The 22,112-nt window shown below is 45.2% G+C and overlaps 7 protein-coding genes across 7 annotated transcripts; 1 reads left to right on the top strand and 6 right to left on the bottom strand.

The window, feature by feature from the left end:
• Positions 1-8,567: 8,567 nt before the first annotated feature.
• Positions 8,568-10,097, bottom strand: CCR75_006108 (uncharacterized protein; the record flags this gene model as incomplete). The annotated part of the gene is made up of 1 exon (XM_067964180.1): positions 8,568-10,097. The coding sequence occupies one exon, from the start codon at positions 10,095-10,097 to the stop codon at positions 8,568-8,570; it is 1,530 nt and encodes a 509-aa protein (XP_067822097.1).
• Positions 10,098-10,252: 155 nt separating this feature from the next.
• On the bottom strand, positions 10,253-12,476 carry CCR75_006109 (uncharacterized protein). The gene is made up of 4 exons (XM_067964181.1): positions 11,465-12,476; positions 11,210-11,399; positions 10,899-11,136; positions 10,253-10,826 (listed from the first exon to the last, which is right to left on the bottom strand). Exons 1-4 carry the CDS (start codon positions 12,367-12,369, stop codon positions 10,477-10,479), a joined length of 1,683 nt encoding a protein of 560 aa, XP_067822072.1. The 5' UTR covers positions 12,370-12,476; the 3' UTR covers positions 10,253-10,476.
• Positions 12,477-12,568: 92 nt separating this feature from the next.
• On the bottom strand, positions 12,569-13,755 carry CCR75_006110 (uncharacterized protein; the record flags this gene model as incomplete). Its single annotated transcript, XM_067964182.1, has 4 exons — positions 12,569-12,871; positions 12,944-13,216; positions 13,279-13,426; positions 13,475-13,755. The coding sequence occupies 4 exons, from the start codon at positions 13,753-13,755 to the stop codon at positions 12,644-12,646; spliced, it is 930 nt and encodes a 309-aa protein (XP_067821679.1). The 3' UTR covers positions 12,569-12,643.
• Positions 13,756-14,031: 276 nt separating this feature from the next.
• Positions 14,032-14,637, bottom strand: CCR75_006111 (uncharacterized protein; the record flags this gene model as incomplete). Its single annotated transcript, XM_067964183.1, has 1 exon — positions 14,032-14,637. The coding sequence occupies one exon, from the start codon at positions 14,635-14,637 to the stop codon at positions 14,032-14,034; it is 606 nt and encodes a 201-aa protein (XP_067821678.1).
• Positions 14,638-14,839: 202 nt separating this feature from the next.
• Positions 14,840-15,632, top strand: CCR75_006112 (uncharacterized protein). The gene is made up of 3 exons (XM_067964184.1): positions 14,840-15,044; positions 15,095-15,145; positions 15,216-15,632. The coding sequence occupies exons 1-3, from the start codon at positions 14,926-14,928 to the stop codon at positions 15,274-15,276; spliced, it is 231 nt and encodes a 76-aa protein (XP_067821677.1). The 5' UTR covers positions 14,840-14,925; the 3' UTR covers positions 15,277-15,632.
• CCR75_006113 (uncharacterized protein) lies at positions 15,410-17,374 on the bottom strand (the record flags this gene model as incomplete). Its single annotated transcript, XM_067964185.1, has 6 exons — positions 15,410-15,564; positions 15,631-15,831; positions 15,898-16,818; positions 16,883-16,979; positions 17,050-17,139; positions 17,204-17,374. The coding sequence occupies 6 exons, from the start codon at positions 17,372-17,374 to the stop codon at positions 15,410-15,412; spliced, it is 1,635 nt and encodes a 544-aa protein (XP_067821676.1).
• Positions 17,375-18,644: 1,270 nt separating this feature from the next.
• On the bottom strand, positions 18,645-21,797 carry CCR75_006114 (uncharacterized protein; the record flags this gene model as incomplete). The annotated part of the gene is made up of 1 exon (XM_067964186.1): positions 18,645-21,797. The coding sequence occupies one exon, from the start codon at positions 21,795-21,797 to the stop codon at positions 18,645-18,647; it is 3,153 nt and encodes a 1,050-aa protein (XP_067821682.1).
• Between the last annotated feature and the right edge of the window lie 315 nt (positions 21,798-22,112).

Here is a 22,112-nt window from a genome sequence, read left to right as displayed (position 1 = left end):
GAAATACAAGGATGGCTTACAAGTCACTCAGGCGACTGTAAAGAGCTTTAATAAGCCACAGTCAATTTTTATTGACATAGGGACGTCTTGCACTTATGCTTGACGTCTTTATCTTAAAGAAATCAGCGATATACTGAGGCACTTGTTGCCCACGAAGGTGACAAGATTACTGCTCACATAGCGACTGGGACTCGTTTCACTGTTTCTAAAGCTTTGTTGAACTTAGGTAAAAAGCGTCTAGACTTTGACAGTGTGGAATACTGTCTCATCCTTGATTTGTATTCAAGATATGATCTCATCCTTGGTATGGCTTGGCTTAAACACCACGAGCCATTGATCGATTGAAGGCCTAAGACCTTAGCGCAACACGCAATGGTTCTGATAAAACTTTGGAGAGTCATGTAGACATATTTGCTAGGCAACAAAAGCGCTATTGGCGCAAATCACCTTTGTGCTAGACACTAGAATGCTTGAGTGAATGAACTTCAATGTTGAAAACACTAACGTTAAGCCTGCTTAATAATAGGGGGTGGAACGGCACGTACTCCGTCGAGTGACACTCGTTGCGATAACAAATCACTGAATGCCGAAAGCATAGCGGTTCTAAGGCCGAATTATCAAGGGTGAATTATCCCTGAGACACGCGGGTTGGCACGTCTAAGTCCACCGAGTGTGGTCGGACCATACTTGGTACGCTATTGGTATTTTGCCAAGGCATTCCGGGTCATACCCTTCTAATGCACGTGAAGTGACACGAAAACGGTCATTCGACAAGGAATTTGGGTTATATAATTGCTCGTCGGATGTCGGATTAGCGTCAGCTCCGTTAAAGAGCAGATAAAGGTTGCGAGACCTGTGAAACTTGGAAACATAGATGTTTCGGCCTAAAAAGGCGTGTTGTCTCGACACCGAAGACGCAAAGCGTTAGTAACGTCACAAATTGATACTAACGAGCAGTTGCATACGCTTGTTAATGGTGTGACTGGGAACATCAAGGGAAAAGTTAGCCTTGAAGCAATATCTTTGTTACATGCTATCTTAGAGCTAGACGATTTGTCTGTTGATGAGTTCGACCAAGCCTTAAAGGCTGGTGGCTTATCTGAGACGGTAGGCATTCGATCAGATATTGAGTTTAACTTATCATCGCTTCTGGATGGAGCCGTCCTGGAGGACACAAAAGCGGCACTTAGTGCCAAGGTGGGTCAGCGATCCTTAAATATTCCACGGACCCATTCTTTTCCTTGGTTTAGGCATGCCAAGATGTGATGTGCACCAACCCACCATCTGTATTACAGCGTTAAGCTTCGCTCACGCGTTCGTCATGAAATTGACTTGGCCCCCGGAACGAAATACTCTGTTACTTACAGTGGCCTTTATTAAAGGAACTGTGTGACGTATTGACGATTTCCTCCGTGCTATCTTCAATCGTCTTGTGACGCTACTATTCTGTCTTCATCGCGATTATGCACAGACTCATTTTGATGTAATTGTTGTCCTAACCTGAAGATTCGGATGACAACACAGGCAACGTGGTATTCGTTGACCGATTAAGCAAAATGGCTCACTTACCGGCTGTTCCTTTTACAATCGATGGTGAAGGTACAAAAAACCGTCCATAGATCGCGTGTTTCGCCAACACGGTTTGCCTATGGCAATTGTCTCGGATAGAGACCCTCGTTTCACGGGTAAATTCTTAATATTTTTTTCGAGTGCTTGGCACCAGATTGGACTTGTCTACAGCCGACCCATTCGCAGACCGATGGTCAATCGCGTCATTGAAGACGTTCCGCGCAGTGTAGGTGCTGAATCACCAAAGAGCTGGAGCACAATGCTCTCGGTAGTAAAATTCGCGTTAAATATCGCCTTACATGCCTGCACAGGCTATGCTCCGTTCTTTGTAAACGATCTTACACACCCGCGTGTTCCATTAACGCTTCAGTTACACGTGAAGAAACTCTCAAAGCGACGTTGTCGCAAGGGTCAATACCAACATCTAGTGAAGTGACTTCGGTACCTCAATGATCGAAATTCCGATCGCTTTGACTTCAAACATAATGGAAAGCGAAAACAAAGCTTCGTTTGAGAAGTGAGTCTACCAGGCCCGTCGCCTCCGCAACATCCGGTCTATAAGAGACTATGCAGATGTGGCTGACGTTCGTTTGGAACGAAAACTTCGCTTTGATTTCGCAGATCTTAATGCCAAAGGTCAGTTACGTCCGGCATTTATGCCCTAAAACGAGGATAGATCTAGCCATCACTCCAGTAGGCACCACGTGCCTGATCACGCAGACGCACAAATATTCTTGTCGCGTCATTATCTTCGGCGTAAGGTATAGCTCATGAACAGCGTCGCAAGCAGCGAGCTCTTTCGTCGTCCGCGCCGTGGGATCAGATATTCAGCTGGCCAAGCTGCGACCCACAACCTCTTGGAGGCGCTCTTCCACGCTAAGTGGAGACCATCGTATTGTTAGCACGAGACGCAGCCTGCCCACGATCTCGCTTCTTGTTGAGGATCGCCTGCTCTTGCTATTCATCGAGCGGGTTCGTAATTATGCCGGCCTCAAGGCCTTGTGTCCAGCGTGATGCAGGTAAAGCATTAGCGCCAACTCTTTCCGGGAACAGATATGGGGCTCGATGAGACTCGTCCAAACGTGGGGGCGTATGGGAGCGACGCTCCTTTCCCCCATCCTCCAATGGAGTGGATCTCATTGTCCACCAGCAACTGATTGTTGAGAAAGTAGCCAGAAGTCGGTGACTTACGCTCAGTTGTTATCAGACAAACGAATGCAAAACACAACCGAACGATTAGCTGCTTATGTTCCAGCCTTAAAGAGAAAATAAAGAAAGTGTTGACTCTCGGTGCCAACAGTCGGATGATGAGAGTGTAGTGGGGCTCACTTCGGTTAGAGAACCGTTGTTGTAATACATTACATAATGGGTAAATACCCTTCTGTTCTATTTTAAGTAGGTAATACATATATCGTCACTTCCGCTAAGCTATATTAGAAAACCGATTTTTTTTTACGCAATACTTCCCATAATAAATCTTTGTATCAATGAGATGGGTAGTTTTCTTAGTAAATGGACTTACAAATAAGAAGCCTTCTTAAAAATTGTTCCACATTGGAATGTAATTGAATAAAAATAAATTTGTGTCTATCGTATTTAGAGAATGCAAACATTTGTGTTGCTTTAGGGGTTCGAAGTGCAACGCGCTTACCTGCATCGCTATAATTGCGCTAAAATTAGTAGTCGATCCTTTTCATACCGCTTACTCCACCCCCGATACAAGAAGTGGACATGGTAACACAAACTTGTGCGTGACAAGAAGGTTATGCAACAAAGAAATTACACACGAAGGCCGACAAATAAAGAATCACTATGTGTGTCTTTCTTGCGCTCAAAATGGTGGGTACGGAAAAATGGCACATATATTTGTTAAACACAGCATGGCTTCAGATGTTTCGATAGGCTATCACCATTTAGCGCCATTGAATTAAATTGCTATGCAAGAATGCGGATTCAGCGTACACACAATCATGTAGTGGTCGAGAATCTTGCAGGAATTCCTGTAGTCATGGCATTGAACCAGATGCTTGGGGCGCTGCTAGAGACATTGCAGAAAGGTGCAATTTTGGATGAACATGATCGAGAGCCTTCGTCGAATCAGCCTATACTCCTCTTCATGCCCCAAAGCCTTTAACAGATTAGAACTTTTTTCAGCGACGCGTTCGTATAGTGGACTCGACACATAAAAACAACAGGTGCGTTGTATGTTTTCAAATAAAATCATCTCTTTTATCTTAACAGATAAGGATTTTTCGTCAGGATGCGTTCTTATAGTGAGCTCGGCATACAAACAAACAGGTGAATAAGATGCATTCAAATAATTTCATTGCAACTGAGAGCGAAAAATCTTCAGGCCCAAATGCCTCTGTTCCATGTCATTGGTATGGCATGCACAAACCACTCAAATTCCTCTGTTAAACTTCTTACGTCACGAAACGGAGGACAAAATCATTTGGGCGCTTGAACAATGTGGATCGTATTTCAATACATAATCACTGAGCCTTTTCTGAGTGTCACTGACAAAACACAGCTGGATGAAGAATCTGCTTTTGCAACGTAATGACAAATGCTGAAAAAACACATTTTCCAAGGGATGAAGACTGGAAGAAATTTTACACAAAGTGGAGCGAGGTAGTACAATGAAGAAATTTAAAAAATGCATGCTCCTAAATGCTGCTTTTAAGGAGACTATCAGCGCTCCACATGGATTGTGCACCAAGGTAAATTTATCCTTGCGTGGGCCGAAAGTATGAAGCATTTTGGACATTTAGCAAAATCACGCGCTGATCTGGACATGCATGGAACCATGAAGAAATAATCGCAGTTTCAAGGTATAAAAGCCGTTGTTGAGACCGCCCGGGTCTGCAGCTTTGTCTGCTAAGATCTGTGATAGCTTGTAAGACTTCCACCTCCGTAGAAATCGTCAACAGCGCTCAATTGTCGGCGGGTAATAGCAAACGCTCGCACGAAATTGAAACAAATGCTCGCATTGCGGTCAGTAAATTAGCCAGAGGCTCGATACAATGCAATCGGCGACCATTTTGAGGTTAATTTTGGCAATGTTCATATATCCTGAGAACGCGGGGCCTTGCTTATTGACTATAGAAGTCACCGTTTGATCTCGTTCCGAGTCTGCTACTCTGTAGCGAGCTAAAGTTGCCCCATGTTACACTAACCCGTTAAGTACACATTATGTACTCAGCGGGGTGGTCAAATACTTCATGTGAAGTACTTGGTAATGCCACTTGGGTGTGGTACCTACCCTTTTGTATGTGATGCACATAGGTGTATTCATATTGGAAAGGATGTCGGCTAGCGTCACTCGTAATCTGAGGTATTCAGAATAATACGCTCACACTGTTGGACAGAGGTGGCATCCATTGATTGGATAAAATGTTTTATTTCTTTCGTGACAACGCTTGCACTAAGGTTCTTAGTTCGTTGGATGCGGTCGCTAAGGCGCTCAACTACCTCACTGCACGTGAGAGAAGACGATCAAGCCGCTTCCTCACTGTGCTTGAAGGTGCGTGCTTAAGAAAATCGTGGCTATTATAGTAGCGCCCGCCTACACTTGGTAGCACTAGTTGTCCTTCCCACGACGCGTCTCTCTAAACAATTCAGTGAGGATGATCCTCAACATTGATTGGGCTCATTAAGCCCACCTCTTCAAACATAATTGGAAGGTTGTAGAGCACTTGGCTCAGGAACTTGGTGAGCAAGCGCTAGTCAGGCTCTTGTGCAGTCCTCCTGGGGAACATGTTGCTCAGTGGAAGCAATTTTGAGGCGTTCGTGCTCGGACAGCGAAGAGCCGTGTCCGAGGCACAGAGCCACGCTGCGGCGAAGTCCATCACAAAGACTCAATATGAGCTTAGGCATGAGCAGGCTCAGAGCGAGGCTCTCAACAGAACTGTTGAGATTTTCTTGGCTCGGCCGCATCAGCTGATGTTTATTCGGATGGACCGCCCAAGTTCGATGGAATTGCAGCGCACACATTGCCCAATAGCTGTCAGCCCTGGCGCTATGCGGTTGCGCAGATCATCGAGGACGTACATTGGATGGTGTCTCACGCTTTGTCTCACTTGCTCGATAAGGCCTCAGAGTGGGCTTATTCGGCGCTTATGGTGACCGATAACGCGTCCTTTTATTGTCGATCTTTAATACAAAGATTCACGCCATGTATGAGCCGCCAAACAAGGAAGTTTTGCTACAGGCGCGCTTCTTTGGAAAGCGATAGGCGAAGCAATCCCTGCAAGAATATGTGCAGGGGATGCGCTCGCTGTCGGCATCCACTACTGTGGGTCCGATACTGGAACGCATTGAAATGCCCACGCTCGTGAATGTACTGCGGCAAGGCCCATCGGGGGGCTTTTTTAGGAAGGAACCGTCGATCATGGAAGAGGCGATCCGAATTGCCTTAGTTGAGACGCAATTCTGCAACGGTGCCTCGGCGATAGCCGTAGGCCGGAAGGTTGGATGTCACTCCTATGGAGTTGGTCAATGCAGATGTTGTCTTCTAAAATTGCGGCAAGTGCGGCCATTGATGGCTCGCTGCTATGCAAAAGTCCCTGCTGGGGCTAAGACGCCTAGCAAAATGACTCTCGTCTCGAATAGTTATGACAAGAACCAGCGTGCAAGGCGTGTTAGTTCTGCATCAACCACTGAGGGTTTAGAAAATGGAGGAGCGCAGAAGGGGCAGGATGCCCTACTTACGCGGAGTCTGATGTTACATCTAATATCAGAGTTATTGAAAAAAATCGGTAGCATAGTCCATATACCATCAAAATTCGGACCCCAACCCTGCTGGTTTATAGCTCTCGAGTACGAGGCTACGACCATGTGATGATGACCCTTCTTGTGGATTCCGGTGCATCACAGAACTTTGTAAGAATCGCGATTCTAAAACACAGACCGGCGGTGTTCGAGTCGTTTGGCCAGGATGGCAATCTAGAAGAGACGACTGTTCGTTTAGCGAACGGCGCGCTCGAAAAATCCGAGAGAGTTCATAGTCCGATGTAACCAAAACGGCAGTAAGCTCCCCTAGCGGTATGCTTTGGGAGTGGCTTTGTGATGTTCCAAGGGAAGAAAAACACACCAGCACCATTCAATGAGTTGTGGCTCACGTGATGCGTCAGCATTGTGTATACGCTCCCATTACTTTGACGATGTATTCGTGGATAGTAGGGCCAAGGACGGGCTGAGCGAAAAAGAGTCGCACAAGTGTCATTTGGACGCTGTGTTAAAGACTCTGGGTGATGCCTAAGTGTACGTCAACTTGCAAACGTGCGTCAAACGGGTCCCCACTATACCCGTGCTGGTTTGCATCTTAGGTACACATTGTGTACGAGCAGATCCAGACAAGATAAAGTCTGGAAAGGAATTTGCCAATCTCACGCCACGTGAAGGATTTAACCCAATTCCAAGTGCTCGTCGATTACTTTTATTAGTACATCAAGAATTATGCAGGGCGAACTAAGCCCTTGTCTGACCTCTGGATGGGCAAGATGGCTTACAATTTTCTCTAATTTAATTTCAAAGTTGGATACAAGCCGAGTAAGTCGATGTCTTGGCTGAAGCGTAATAATGCATACCAGATTTTAAAGCAAGACACCACGAAAGTATGTCTGGTCCCCGTCTTTTACTTGGGTCGTCCGAAACGGTATGTTGATCTAGACGATATCACACATCCCCGTCCGTCTAAGGAGACCGATGGTGTCGCCGAACCCCACCGTGGGTCAAGCGTCGATTAACTGGGGGCGACGAGGAAGGTGAAAAACTTCCCGCCGACAAATTATCCCACCATGAAGTGGACTTGGAGATCGAGGGATATCACGCGCGTAACGCGGATCTCTCAGCATCAGTTCTCTAAAAGGCCCAACGGAAGTTTCAGCCTTCCGTAATCCGGCGATCGTTCGAACAAACATCAAGGAAATCCAAAATCAGTCGCGAATCTTGACTTTCAAGATCCCGATCCGTCGTATAGCAGCGCTCAGCGCCTGCGATTGAATGGAAGCAGGATTGGCTGCCGTGAGTAGTTGAGCGAAATCGCTACTCCTATCGGGCGCGGCCTGCATTAGTGGATGCTGCTCGGAACCAACGCTTCTTTGTTGAAAAGTTGCTTGTCCACCACTTCGTGAAGCATAAGCTTTAGATCCTCGTCTAGTGGAGAGGAAATTGACAGAGTTTTGACTCTTGAAATCCAGTCGATGCCCGCGCGTCGACCTGCCGGGACTGGTGTCTGTCTATGAAGAGGAGCATCAGTTGAAGCTGCTCCGCTAGTTTCGAATGGACTAGCAGTTGTGGCGTGATGGGAAGAAGCAGGAGGCATAGTACCGCCCATGATATCTATTAAACGCAAGCGAGCGAAGTTGATTCGTTGCGACCAGTGCGAGGCCGCTTTGGAAGCGCTCGCTTACGTCTTGGCCCGGCTACGTCAATCATCTCGATCGGTTTCGCTGGAGGTGGAGGTATACTGCGTAAGGCCGCATTCGCCTGTTCGTCTGTAGTACCTGCTTGCGCCGATGGAGTCCGTAAATTGTCCGAATACGTAGACACACCATCACTTCCTCCCCTTTAGGGTAAGGCATCTCGTTGGAGGCTTTTTGTCCGTCTTCCAGCGATATTTCTGGCTGTCGCCGCTTTTGCCCCGTTACTTTTCAAAATCAAAGGTCTGGATCGCCAAAAATTAACGAATTTGTTTTTGGGACACTAAGTAAAATTATTAAAAGAATGCTTTTTTTCTCCTACATTTCTCTATCAAAAAATTTAATCAAGGTCACTAGAAAATTTCAAGCACTGAAAATATAAGGCCTAGCAATTTAAAGTATTTAAGCGCCTCAAAAGCGAAGAACTTCCAAAAATTGGCCAAACGACCTCTTCAGCAACAGCACATTACCGCCCATTTTAACCCACTTGATGAAAACACCATTAAAAAAAATCTAGCTATTCAAATCCCGCTCAAATCACAACGTTATGGCTTCTCATGGCATCATGATTCACGTTCATTGGCTCTCAATCTTTAGCGTGGTTGGTGCCACGTGCGCAATACACTTTTCCAGCGTCTTGACCGCGGAGCCAAGTTTATTGATTGTCTCCGTATACTCATCCAACGGGTCCGAGTCATACACAATGCCACCGCCCGCTTGCAAGTAGACTTTTCCATCCTTCACGACCATTGTACGAATTGCAATGGCCGTATCGAGGAACCCCGAGAAACTAAAGTACCCCACCGAGCCAGAGTATACCCCACGTCGTTCCGTCTCGAGCGAGCAAATCAATTCCATCGCACGCACTTTTGGCGCACCCGAGAGCGTTCCCGCAGGAAACATTGCACGATACGCATCGTAAACACTTTGATTCGTTCGTAAATCGCCTTTTACGACCGAAACAATGTGCATGACATGCGAATATTTTTCAATCTGCATGAGTTGCTCTACTCGAACAGATCCTGGTTCGGCCACACGACCAACGTCATTTCGACCAAGATCCACGAGCATAATATGTTCGGCCCGCTCTTTTTCATCCGCCAATAGATCATTCATGAATTCCTCGTCTTCTGCTTCCGTTGCGCCACGAGGACGCGTTCCAGCAATTGGATGCGTCTCCACGATCGCATTGTGGTCCACTTTTACAAGCATTTCTGGAGACGCACCTACAATTTGAAAATCCTTGCCGAGGTCGAGATAAAACATGTAGGGCGATGGATTAATTACACGCATTTGACGGTATAAATCCAACGACGTCACGTCATCGGGGAGATTAAATGTGAGACGCTGGGATGGCACAGCTTGGAAAATATCTCCGTCGACAATATGGTGCTTGAGTGTTTCGACCAAGTTCATGTACCCGACTTTCCCAACATTTGAAGCCGTTTCAAGGTCCATTGTAAACGCATTGGATGTTCGTTTAGAGGATTGACTCGATAAACGTACGAGTGGCTTGTCGAGCACCGAATTTACTGCGACGATCTTGTCAATTGCCTCTTGATATGCCATTGATAAATCGTTTGTGTCCAAACGAACGTGCGAGACGATCTTAAGCGTATGAAACACGTGGTCAAAGATCACAATCGTGTCAAAAAACATGTAAATACTTTCGGGAATACCCAGCACGTCTGTTTGAGCTTCTATTAAGGGCGCAATCTTGGGCTCAAAGTGACGAATGGCATCAAAACTGCAGTAGCCCACGGCTCCACCTGTCATGGGCACATTGAGTTCAGGCAGTCGAATTGTGCGGAAATTCTTCATTTCGTGCTCAAGATGAAGTAGTGGATCGCCTTTTAAGGCATAGTTTTTGCCAGTGGTTAGTATTTTAAGCGGACCAGCGCCAATGAAGGAGTAGCGCGCAATTTTTTCACCTGGGGCCACCGATTCGAGAAGAAACGAGTGCGTCTGGCCCGCTCGGAGTTTAAGTAATACACTTACGGGCGTATCCAAGTCTGCAGCTGCATTTAAGTAGACTGGCACGAGGTTCTTGTCGGCGTGTTGCTGTTGCAACTGCGTGATGCGCTCCAAGGAGGGTTCGAAGGACATGGTGCGAGTGTCGAGGTGTAGCAATGTTGCTCGAAAGTGACAATAAAGAATTATCCTGATGAACTGCATCTAAAAGAACTGGATTAAATTAAAAAAAATAAAATTAGAGAAACAAAAACGAGTAATCTAAAAGAGGAACTCCAAAGAGCTTCATCCGAGTCGATAGGAAACACATGAAGAAATCGTTCCTTAAGCCAGCTCTATGAATATAATTTGATACGAATTCGAAGCTCTCATTGACAATGACCAACTCTTACGTGACGGATGCGAAGAGATGGCACTACAATTTGGCACCCGTGGATTGAAATAAATTACTTGTAGATTTAACATTCAGCACTGTCAGGAGACCTGAAGCATTCCTATTTTACGCATAGTATACTTAATCTCTGGTCTCGGGGTTGACAATGTCGTAAATCCGTTGGTACGACATGAGTAAAAATGGATTAAGATGCTGCATGCTTGATACGGTGGATGGAAATTGCTCGAGACGCTTCAGCAACGCCACTGTATTATGCTTCACGCTGATAGACGGATGAAAAATACCCTGTGCAATGGTCTGCACACCACCGCGTATTGCTGGCAAAAAACTAAGAAATTCTTGCAGCTCAAGCTCGGTATTTAGTAGCGTAGCAAAGTCCGAGTAAATTTTTTCCACAAGAGCGTCATTGAGCACGACCAAATCGCCTTGAAGACTTTGAATGTGGCGTTTGATATTCACGCCATGTTTTTCTATACAAACATCATTGATTCTGTTTTTGAAAAAATCCTCCTGAATACAACATGTTTACAAAATGAACGTACTGAAAGCCGGGGAGTAAAAAAGCTTTAAATGTGGAGAATTCATAAAGAGCTTGTAATTATCCGTGCGTGACCATTTTGTGATGCGATTGCTATTAATTGCTGAGCGTTTGGCCAATGCGTCCGAGTTGAGGTTACTCACGTTACCGAGTGCGATGTTCACAATGTTATTCAGTGTAAACTCTTCAAACATACACCGGACCCATTCCTCATCATATCCAGCGGCCACACCATCCAAAACCTGCATCATCGATACATTATTTCAGTTTGACCTTTTTTTTTGGTCACAAACACCAGTCTTGAATCAACTGTACCTCAAGCACAAAAGTCCGATCCACGTTATCGTAATCTTCCTTGTCAGTTGGCGTCGATACAATTACATCACCGGTTGAAATATCACACAATACATCCCACCACTCTCGCTTGGTTTTAAACATTGGATTCGTCACACCCGCAATAAATCCAGGCGTTAATAAAAAACCCAAATCCGTCAAATGGGCGTACCTGTTTCCCAAAATGGTCAAACGTAAAAACGATTTTAGCCTTTATTTTGAATCGATAGTACTCACGGAAATTGTCGACAAAGCAACCCAAATAATGGCGGACATACTAGTGAGCTTGTGGCCAGCACTAAGTTACACACTTCTCCGGCGGGACGATTGTACCCCAGTAGTATCACACGTTGCCCCGTCAATACGGCATTAAAAAGCACCATGGTCTGTTCTCCAAACGTCCGTAGTAAATGAATCAACATTCCATTATCATGCTGATCCTTCGTACTACATAATTTAACTTGCAATGGGATCGATCGATCTTCCCATTTCGCTTGAGTACGAAAAAAAAGCTCTTTTTCCACATTTTTGGTGTCTTTCGAACTTAAAACAGCCCGTTCAGTACTACTAATCGTACATTTCATTAATCGTCTCTCTATATTGGATAAGCCACGAACTCCCGTGATGTCAACGGCATTCACGACGGCAAAAAGATCTTGAAGCACCTTTTCACTCGCTTCGTCGCTCTCGGATTCAACGATTTTAAGTACCGCCATGTTAAGCACCTCTTTTAAGGCCAAACAACTCTTGTGGGATGAGCAAAGTGCCACCGCCGTCACTTTAGCGCCGCGACGGGCGGTCGCGTCGTGCGTCGTGCGCACAACACTTAGGCAGTACATGAAACGCTGTAGTGGGTCTTGCGTCTTGTCTAATATTTTTCCTTGAGGTTCATGGAGATTGTTGTCGTTATTGCGAGGCTGCAAAGCGTCTTGGCGATTGAGAAAAAAAATTGTAAAATCTTCCTCGCGGTTGTGCACCCCCTCGGGCAGCATCATATCGGCAAAAAATTCAGGTGAATAGTGGGCAAACCGGGTTGGATAACTACCGCGTAATGTGCTTCCCTTTGTAAGGTCAAATTCAGCGTAAAGCACCACCTCGGCTAGTCGCCGCATGGCTACTGTCGAGGTTTCATCCTCGGTCATTATTGATTTTTATTTAGTCCACCGTAATCAAAAGTGTTATCATAACTTTACGACTTGTAATTGGTTCAAATAGCAATAATGTTATGACTAAATCCTCATGCATCATATTCAAGTTTGAAACCTCTTTTCAGTAAAGCAATCGTATTTTATTACATTAAAGATCATTCCCAGAGCAAGAGATGAATTTCCTGGTATTGACCGCCTATCAAATGTAAATTATTGTGTATTTCTTTAACAAAAAGTTGTTCAAAAAGAAAAATTATTGTTCTCAAGTTCAAACAAACTCTTCCGGATTATTATCGTACACAAAATAGAAGTCTCCACCATTTACAGTGATGCACCTTGACAAAAGCTCGTCGTCTTGAAAACAAACTCGAGACTTGATGCCAATGACCTGAATATCTACATTCTCAGAAGCATCCGACAAGATGCTCGACCGTAAATATTTTACAAGAGAAGCTATGGTGTTGCACGCATCCAATTGCACTTTGATTTCAATAAGCTATTCATAAACAATCAGTACGACGAAACAGGTCAGTTTGTGGTCAATTCAATATTAATGCTGCAAACGCACGTCCGGAAATGACTTGTCAGTGGCACACCTGAGTGTGGCCGCTTCTGGTATTGGACTGGATTCATCCTCAAGGCTGAGGGTATCAGTATTGTCTTGACCATCTTCATCATGATTCCTATTTGTTGTAGCAGCAAGCCGAACAGGACTGACCGAAGGTCTTTTTGACGATGCAGCCTTCACAGTTTCGTTTGTTCGCTCATCAACATTATCATGGAAATTACGTGTCTTGTGTAGCTTTCGCTTTGTGTTCTTCGTAAGATTCTTCCATTTATCCTGCAGTCGTAAGTATAGGAGCATCAAACACATTCTATCGGAGCAGCTACTAGTCATTGTACCTTGAGATCTACATTCGTGCGGCGATTTAGAAAGATGTTTTTCCCTTCAATCAGAATGTTTTGCCATTTGCCAACACCATGCTTTTTTACCCCTTGTCTCAAAAATTCCTCTTCCTCGGCACTCCAACACACCTTTCCGCGGCGTCTCCTGGTGTCATTGATCAGTCTTGGCAACGAACTAATGCATGCCGCTCACCTTTTCGAGTGACGTGTAGCATCAACTTCTATCTCATCTGATTCCACCGGCTCAATCTTCACTTGGTCTTCATCTTCAGCATCGTTGACGTCGCGCTCATTCACGCTACCGAAATCCAACTGCCTCGAGGAGGTTAAGACACCATTATCACCAGCTGGGGGGCTCTTAATCGTGTTTTGCTCCATCGTTGCCACTATATCATGTAAGGACTTTTCTTTTTGTCGCCGCCCTGATGACGGGACGGAGTTGATCGACGAGCGCCGTGGCGAGGGTGTTGCCATCGGTATACACAATTTAAGCGAGTTCAATTGTACAAACAGTAGTTCCAGACTATTTTTTATTTAGCTACATAAAATTTGTGACTTCCAACTCCGTTATCTAAGTATTAAATCACCATATTGAAAGTCATGAAAAGATTGTTGCATTTTAACATTTTCTGAGCTCTCAATTGCTCTATATTTTTAGCCCTTAGTCATGACAAGAGTGGAGTTGTATAAGGCAAATAATACCGCTTTGTTACAAGTAAGCTCAGTTGATATTTATAAATGATATAAACTTTAATTCTTGAGCTCTCCACAGTCATCAATGACAACTGCCACACGGGTGGCACCCGACTGACTCCCTTCTTTCTCCATTTTCTGGAGCACGTCGTGGCCTTCCGTCACTTTTCCAAACACAACGTGGGCTTTGTCCAACCACGGGCAATCGACCGTCGTCAAAAAAAATTGCGATCCATTCGTGTTTGGGCCTGCATTAGCCATCGAAAGGATGCCCGCACCTTCGTGCTTGAGTTCAAACTTCTCGTCCGCAAACTTTTCGCCATAAATCGACTCGCCGCCTGTGCCATTGCCTTTCGTAAAGTCGCCGCCCTGGCACATAAAGTTGGGAATAATGCGATGAAATGAACTTCCCTTGTAGTGTAGCGCCTTGCCCGATTGGCCCACGCCTGCTTCTCCAGTGCATAGCTGGCGAAAGTTTTCAGCAGTTTTTGGCACAATGTCCGCGCGCAGCTCGAAAACCAAGCGCCCACTGGGCTTTCCGTCGATGGAAACGTCGAAAAACACGTTCGGGTTTTGATCACGCGCAGTGCTAAATAGCGCAATTGGTGCTCTAGATCGCTGCTTACGCGCTGCGGACTGCGCCGGTCGGATAAGTAGCTTCATTAACATGTTCGCGGAGGTCAAAACAGTGGTCCAGCGCACGCGAATCTAACCTTAAATTTAGTCGAGGCTTTATTACAAGATCTAAATCTTTCGTGATATGGGGGAATTTAAGGGACTTATTTCTGCTCGGAGGTTATATATTTTTTAGCAAACCTTGTTGCGAAAATACATCTAATTATCAACAATAAGTTTTGGGGATATGCTTTTGGAGTTCCTTTTGAAATAACTCAATTACAAAAACGCATTAATTTGTAATCAAGTGTGCGTCGCTTCGACTTGCGTGTAGCAATGGAGGTTCCAGAGCCGCTGATGAATGGATCTATCACATACCTAGTGCTGACTTTGCTTACATGCTTTGCTGGCATCGGCATGGGAATAACAGGAAAAATGAGCCGCGAGAATTCATCGTAAGTCCTGCCCAAATTGCGTCTCCACGCTTTAATGAATTTTATTATAGAATCTTCACGCTTCTGGCCTTTATGACCGGTATTTGCCTCTGGATGTTCTGGTGAGTAACATGTGCAACAGTATAATTCGTGTTTCTATATTCAAAATCTGCAATTATCTTGTCAATGTAGGGCATGCTGCTGGCTGCACCAATGGCACATTCTAGTCGTTCCCATCTACGGCGCAGAGTAAAGAATAGAAGGCGTTTTCATTGCAACTTCTGCCACTAAAATGCTACTTTGCGGCGTTTTTTTACTAAAAGCAGCAAATCAAATAAAAACCAAAATATTTTTACATCGTTTTCTTCTTTATAAGAACTGACTGCCTAACACTTAAATGGAACGTCTCCACCTGCAGATGCACCAACGCCAAATGTAAATTCGTGCGCGTTGTAGTCCATATCAGGCGTAATATCAAAATCATCCTCGTCTTCGCCATCAAAGTAGTCGCAAATAATACGCATCGCTTTCTCATAAATTTCTACCACAAGCACAACGTCACAATCGACTTGAAAAAAAACTAAAACTAAAGGCTACCTCCACACACCTTGTTCTTGATGAAATTGAAGGTTCTGAATCAAGTCAATGCCGTCTGCTTCTTCAATGTATCGCGCCATGCGATTGTTCGTATCCGTTAGCGACGTGTCGGCTTCACCTACCTGAAGAATATTGTTCAGTGCATCTAGAGCCACATTGATCAAACGCGAATCTTTCACATCCAAGAGCTTCACTAGCGGAGGAATGCATCCTACAACACAATCATCCACAGACTTTACTCGCCACTATTATCACCATGACTTTCTTAACGTCGTACCTTGTTGTACTAAATATTGAATCTGCTCTGACGAGCCTCTAGTAGTAGCATTTGAAATCGCCCACGCCGCTTCTTTTCGAACGTCCAATTCCACAGACCCCATCAGCAAATACAGCAGCGAGGAGATCACATTTGTATCAATGACTTCTTGGACTTGGCTTTGTGAACCCGCTGTGATATTGGAAATGGTCCAGCATGCTTCTTTCCGAATCGACCGTTTTTCGTGCTTAAGCAAAGGTACGAGACTTACAAGTACCCCGAGATCAAGCATTGACTGCGTTTGGTGAACACTGCCACTCACAATATTGCCAATCGTGCGCAACGCTGGCATTTGTATCGACGCCACATGATGACCCATTAAATCCACGACGCGGCGGCATACTCCTGCATCAATCACGGCTTGAATATTGCCATCTGAAAGGTACGAAAGCGCCCAGCAAGCATCTGACATCACCTCTTCATCACGGGAATGAATTAAATGTGGAAGCACTTCCAACGCAGGGCTCACGAGCTCAAACTCTGGTCGTGGTTTGCCACGACAGAAATTCGATAATGTCCACGTGGCGTTTCGAAGAATTGGGAGCTTTCCAGAAGATCGACGGAGCATTGCGAGTAGAGGCATCATTGCGCCAGCAGCAAGCACAAAGTCCCGGCATTGAGGCGAATCACCCGCGATATTGCCAAGCGCCCAGATGGCTTGTTCGCAAACGTCTTCATTGGAAGAAAGAAGAAGCGCACAGAGCAATTCAACTGCCCCATGTCGAATCACGACTTTGGTGTGCTCGGTCGTTCCGGAGGCGATGTTTGTGAGTGCCCAGGCCGCCTCAAACTGCATCTCTGGTCGATTGTGCTGTCGTAGAAACTCGACGAGGAGCGGGACGATACCTAAATTGATCACTTCTTCGATGGGAGGATTTACATCTGTGCATTTATGAGCAAAGTTAACAGTGTTGTGATTTCTTAGAACACAGGGACGTGTACGTACCCAACGATAATAAACCTCTTAATTTCGACACTGCAATTGACTGCTCCATTAAGTCCCGCGATTGAATCATTGCAGCAATTGTGGGCAATTCTGACACCTATGCAACAATTTTGAAAAAATATTGGAAGGGTGTTCCACGACTGTCATTACGATAGTAAAGAGCGTACATTCACGCCATGAATGAGGCGCATGGGATCGTCGGGTGCAGTAGATATCGGTGTTCCTGAATGTTCATGACTTGCTCCGTTGCGTACTTCCTGCGAGCATATTGATCAATTAACATTGATGCGATAGAAAAGCTAGTAGTGACCTGTCCTGCACCATTGGAATCATGCGTCTCCGCTGGTTGAGCCTCTCCTCACGCCGCGTTTTGCGGATCTGTATCGTCGTTTCTTCTCGTCTACGTCGATTTTCATCAGTATCAATGCCTTTCTTGAAGCTTTGCATGCGGTCAGCTATGCGCCGCGTCGACGAAGGGCTGCATGTGGCCATTCTGGGCTGGCAGCGATTAAATACAAATTTAAGAATTTCCCCTCCATAAGAATACAATTTTGCAAATCTTCCTTTCGATTTTATAAATCGAAATTTAAGCGGAATTGCCAACCCTAAAGATCGGGTTCATCATACAAATTTAACAAATAAAGAAGATATGGAGATAACAAAAATGACCATTAAGTTAAGCCTATGCTATAAGCAGAATACTAAATCTATAAATCAAAGTGAAACAAATCAATGCGACACAAATGAATTCGTCATAAAAAAAAGAAAGCTATCGCTCAAACTTGACCATCCAGCACGCATCATGCTATCAAGAACCACTTTGCAGCTTCCTAAAACTTTAGATTATCGGATCAGCTATGCGCTACAATCTCAATTAAATTTTTAACCCTTAGTTTCTCTCCTGCCTATGTCATGAAGCATCGCCGCCAATCCGTCACAATAATTTACGAGTATATTGTCTACAGTGGACAAAAGAAAGACGAGCAAACATGGTGCGGAAGCAATTCGCCCAAGCGCTTTGTGCAACTTGGCCTGATCACGGCAGTCAAGATTTAGATTGATAATTTCTAACAGAAATGCCATAATTCGGATTTAACGATCGATAACGAAAGCTTTGAATAAATCCTACTGACGGACCGTGGCCAAATACGATTTCAATTTTTGAAATTTGCCTTTTATACAGTTATTTTATCCAACTTCAGCTTACCTTCCACCCCTTAAGTGTCTACGTTGTGCTTCACTTAAAGGTCTCTTTCTGGCTTGCTTACGATGCACGTGTCATCTCTTTGCTTGAATCAAGTTTAAACATGCCAATTGATTACAGCTAAGAAGCTCATTACGAATAATGTCACGAAAGTTTAAACATGCGCAATGGGAGCAAATAACGAACTTGAACGTTTCTCTACTTTTACCTTCAAGCACTTCGTTCCTTTTCAAAGTACAAGATTGCATGGAGCTTCCTTTGCCTGCACAACCAACAGTTAGTCAGCAATTAAATTCGAATTATTGAAACAAAGGCAAACCACACGAATGTCTAAAGGAAGTTCTGCGGGTCCAGATGGAAGATCCTACAGCACAGCGACGCATTCGAAAGCGTCTTTTCGAAAGATAGTCACACTGATATTGCAAAAAAGCACAAGCTCAATCGGCTAAAGAGGAAGAAACACAACAACAATTAGTAGCCTCTGCCCACCATAGGTTTCAAATTGATGAGTAGGGAAGAGGGAGCCCAGCATTTATTCATCCTACTTCATGTGAAGGGTCATTTCATTTTGTCTTCAGGACCGTTTAACTCCCAAGGTCTTCGTCTAGAGGGGCACTGGTTGTTCCTGAGTTGGTCTGTCAACGTGAGAATATTTTGAGCTAACACTATCGAGGCACGACTAATTCGTTCCACGTTGGAATATACGCCACTAGAAGCGTTTATAATTTGCCGTAAATCGGTTTGTAAGCGCTCGTTGCATACCAAAATCTCATAGCGCTTCCAGACTTCCGCTTTATGCAAGGCTACGGAACGACAATTAATCGTGACTAATCGTGTACACAATACCTTCAGTAACTGCAGCTGGATCAAGCGAATTTGTTCAAAATTCGAAGATGCCAAAGGGCAAATCGCTAATTGCACAACCGGGAGAAAGACACCACAGTGATGCTCGCAAACAACAAGCTTACGGAGTAGCAACAGTAAAAATAGATTGATTCGCGTCTTGCCAATGAAACAAGACGAGAGCTTTTGCTCCACAAAGCTACGGACTTCACATACTGCGTTTGCAGGAATAGAGAGCACCATCGCCTTCACAAGTTCGGCAAATGTGTCAGCTCGAATCTGGTAGTTGGAGTGCAAAAGAGCTGGCTTGACGACGTTGTCCTGGACCTCGCATCCGCAGCATCGCTTTGTACATTGCTTTAGTATCATCCACATTAACGCGCAAATGTCATTGCTACTGTGCCGAAAGATGCTTTCTAACAATGCAACCGCTTTCTTTGCTGAAATTAATGGGCCTGTATAGGCACAGTGTACTAGCTCCAAGACAACGTATTGGCGCGACCATTCCTGATTTCCATTTGCTGACCTGACAACAACATTCATCACGTCCAATAGCATTTCCTGCCTACGTCTCTGCCGACTTAAATTCAGTAATCGAACAAGTACGCGCATGACAGGTCCACTTGAAAGCACATGCCGCGTAAAGTCTCCAACGTCGTCCTCTTTCAAGACAAGTGATTGAAGCATCGTGAGGAGATCAGCAGTCGTGGTGGTAGATGCAACTTGAGCGTGATCATATTCTACAGAACACTTTTCTACAGAGCATTGCTTCAAGCTGACGTCTGCATTTCCCTCAAAACATTTCCTTAAATGTAGAATGACGACATTGCCAAATAACGAGCAAGATTTTGCAAAGTCGAGCTTCGAATGCACAAGAGCGTTTAATACCTCTTGCAACAAAATGCCACAAATCAAATGCTTTGACGGTAGCAATAGGCTCAATGTCTCCGAGTATTTACGAGCCATGTCATCACGCGAATTATGCGTAGCTGTTTGCCGGTCCAGTAAGCTATAGTACGCCTTACAAACACTGATCGTCAAGCATTCCAGCTTCTGGCCAAATTCACTTCGATCTTCAATGGTGTTTTTAAGGATGACAGAGAAAAGTGCGTACACTTGATTCCAGTAAAGAGGCTTCTCCTTGTCAGACCACGCTTTACTCCATAGTTTAAAAAAGGCTGCACTCGTGGAAGCTTTAGCAGTTTGTAAGAGACCAATCAGCAATTCAATGTTGTGTTGTAATTCCAAGATGGACTGGCTTCCCACTGCATCAAGTTCTGTCCACGTTATCCTAGCAGCAGCTCCCAGCGACTCACTCCCGCTGTTTTGTCTATTTTCAGTAGCGTCGACAAAGCCAAACACGAGCCTCATATGATCATGTAATATCGCACCAAGAGTCTCTTCGTGTTCAGCTTCATGGCACTGAGGTGACAATAGAAAGCGCAGTAAGTGGTTGACAAACCATTCGGGCTTCTTTAGACTCAACTTCCAATTAGAACACACAAGAAAATCCAGCAACTCTTTCAAACTACCTGTGACGTCCGACTGTTGCTTCCGTCGACGTTCCAGCCATTCTGCCATAAGTGACGCACTCCAGCTTGGACTCGCATACTCAAACGCCCTCAAAAGGCAGTCAACTATTAAGTACGAACGTGACTCTACGAGCTCCTTTCGTACGAAATCGTTGCTCAACACCAACTTGACAAACCCACACGAGATCCGACAGTCGCGACGCTTGTCTTCTTCCGCCAAAAGTTCCACAATCTGTTGCATTGGTTCCTCAATGTGCCACTTGTCGTCATCTTCGATACAAAGTAGTAGCGCTTTCCACAAAAGTAGCAACACTCGATCGCTAGACGCAAAAGCACACGAAACAATCCATGACGTGAGGGGAAACTTCCCTCGATTATATTCTACGAGACATTGTAAGAGTGTCAGACATGCCAAGTCATGTCGAGCTTGTAGGGGCCCGAATAGGGTACAGGAAACACCACACGATCTCACGAGTGCGTCAGCTACGGGATACTTCGTGGTCGTGACGGAATCGCCTGCTTTGCTCATTTTCTCGAGCATTGCGGGTAGCAATAGGTCAATAAATTCCGGTCGTTTAAATAAAAACCGAGCAAACACTTCGTCCAGTAGTGTCGAGTAATTGCACGGGTAGTACGCAGCTAATAAAGTTGAGATCTCTTGGAAGAAGCTCGATGCAAAGCCCGAGCGATTACACCAATTCGTCACGTGGTTACTAACGACCGCAAGTAGTACTACGTGGCTCATATGAACGTCCACGCGGTCCACAAGGCCTTGAGGTACAAGCTTCGCTGCATCAATACCAAATGGGAGCATATCCACATCGGTACTTGATTCATCGCGACGTCCGCTTCTTCGCTTTCGCTTTAACGATCTCGTGTTACTCGATCCGTTGCCCTCGTATCGACCCGATGGAAAACAATACTCTAGCATGGAGCGCGTTCCAAATGCACTTGCGCTTCCATTGGCTACTCGTTTACTCTCGCCATTCCCTACAGGAGCGTCACGGCTGAAACTCGGAATGATGGTCGGCATTTCATTTTGAAAAAGCGATGCGGCCGGCGCTTCCGTGGACGATGTGAGGCTACTTATACTGATCGAAGCATTGCGAACCACATGACTATTGGATGGTATGTCCGCACTTTTCGCTCGCTTGCTCTTGCTTTCGTCATCCACGACAGCCATGAGTGAAGCCATCTTCATCTTAGTTGAGCGTGGAAGCGGCTGATTGGTGGATTCGATCGAAGCAAACACAGAAGCGTCGACTTCGGATGAAGGTGGACGAGGACGCGCGCGTCCACGGCGACGCAGCGCTTCGTCGTCGTCAGTTTTGGCCATGCAGGAAGGTCTGTCCACCACCTTCGTGCCTTTCGGGGAGTTTTTGATACTGGCGCAAATGATGTAGCTGATCGAAAAAGCAAAAGCTGGTTGACGGGTCGGGTTTGGAGGAAGAAACTGTCGACCCGGTTAACGGAGTGAGTATTGGAAGAGAGAAGTGCATATATTTGGCTGCAACAACTTCGTATTTAGTGGAGGCAGTTGGGTCGGTCTGTCAGAAGGCATAAGCCAATGACGGCCGGCATACAAATTGAATTCTACGGACGCGACTCGATCGAGTTTGACATTATGCGGCAACTATTGTCGCATGAGGGA

This window comes from Bremia lactucae, linkage group LG11 (genome assembly GCF_004359215.1).
Source record: "Bremia lactucae strain SF5 linkage group LG11, whole genome shotgun sequence".
NCBI classification, from domain to species: Eukaryota; Oomycota; class Peronosporomycetes; order Peronosporales; family Peronosporaceae; genus Bremia; species Bremia lactucae.
Note: the sequence above shows the minus strand (reverse complement) of the source record. Positions and strands in the feature narration are given on the sequence as shown.

What these genes read in the sequence shown, in the direction of transcription:
- CCR75_006109 (XM_067964181.1), bottom strand. Translation starts at nt 12,369, where the DNA reads ATGACCGAGGATGAAACCTCGACAGTAGCCATGCGGCGACTAGCCGAG. An exon ending in TTGCTTTGTCGACAATTTCC is followed by an intron (nt 11,400 to 11,464) that starts GTGAGTACTATC and finishes TTTGGGAAACAG; the next exon opens with GTACGCCCATTTGACGGATT. An exon ending in TTTTTACTCCCCGGCTTTCA is followed by an intron (nt 10,827 to 10,898) that starts GTACGTTCATTT and finishes ATGTTTGTATAG; the next exon opens with AAAAACATGGCGTGAATATC.
- CCR75_006112 (XM_067964184.1), top strand. Translation starts at nt 14,926, where the DNA reads ATGGAGGTTCCAGAGCCGCTGATGAATGGATCTATCACATACCTAGTG. An exon ending in ATGAGCCGCGAGAATTCATC is followed by an intron (nt 15,045 to 15,094) that starts GTAAGTCCTGCC and finishes ATTTTATTATAG; the next exon opens with AATCTTCACGCTTCTGGCCT. An exon ending in ATTTGCCTCTGGATGTTCTG is followed by an intron (nt 15,146 to 15,215) that starts GTGAGTAACATG and finishes TTGTCAATGTAG; the next exon opens with GGCATGCTGCTGGCTGCACC.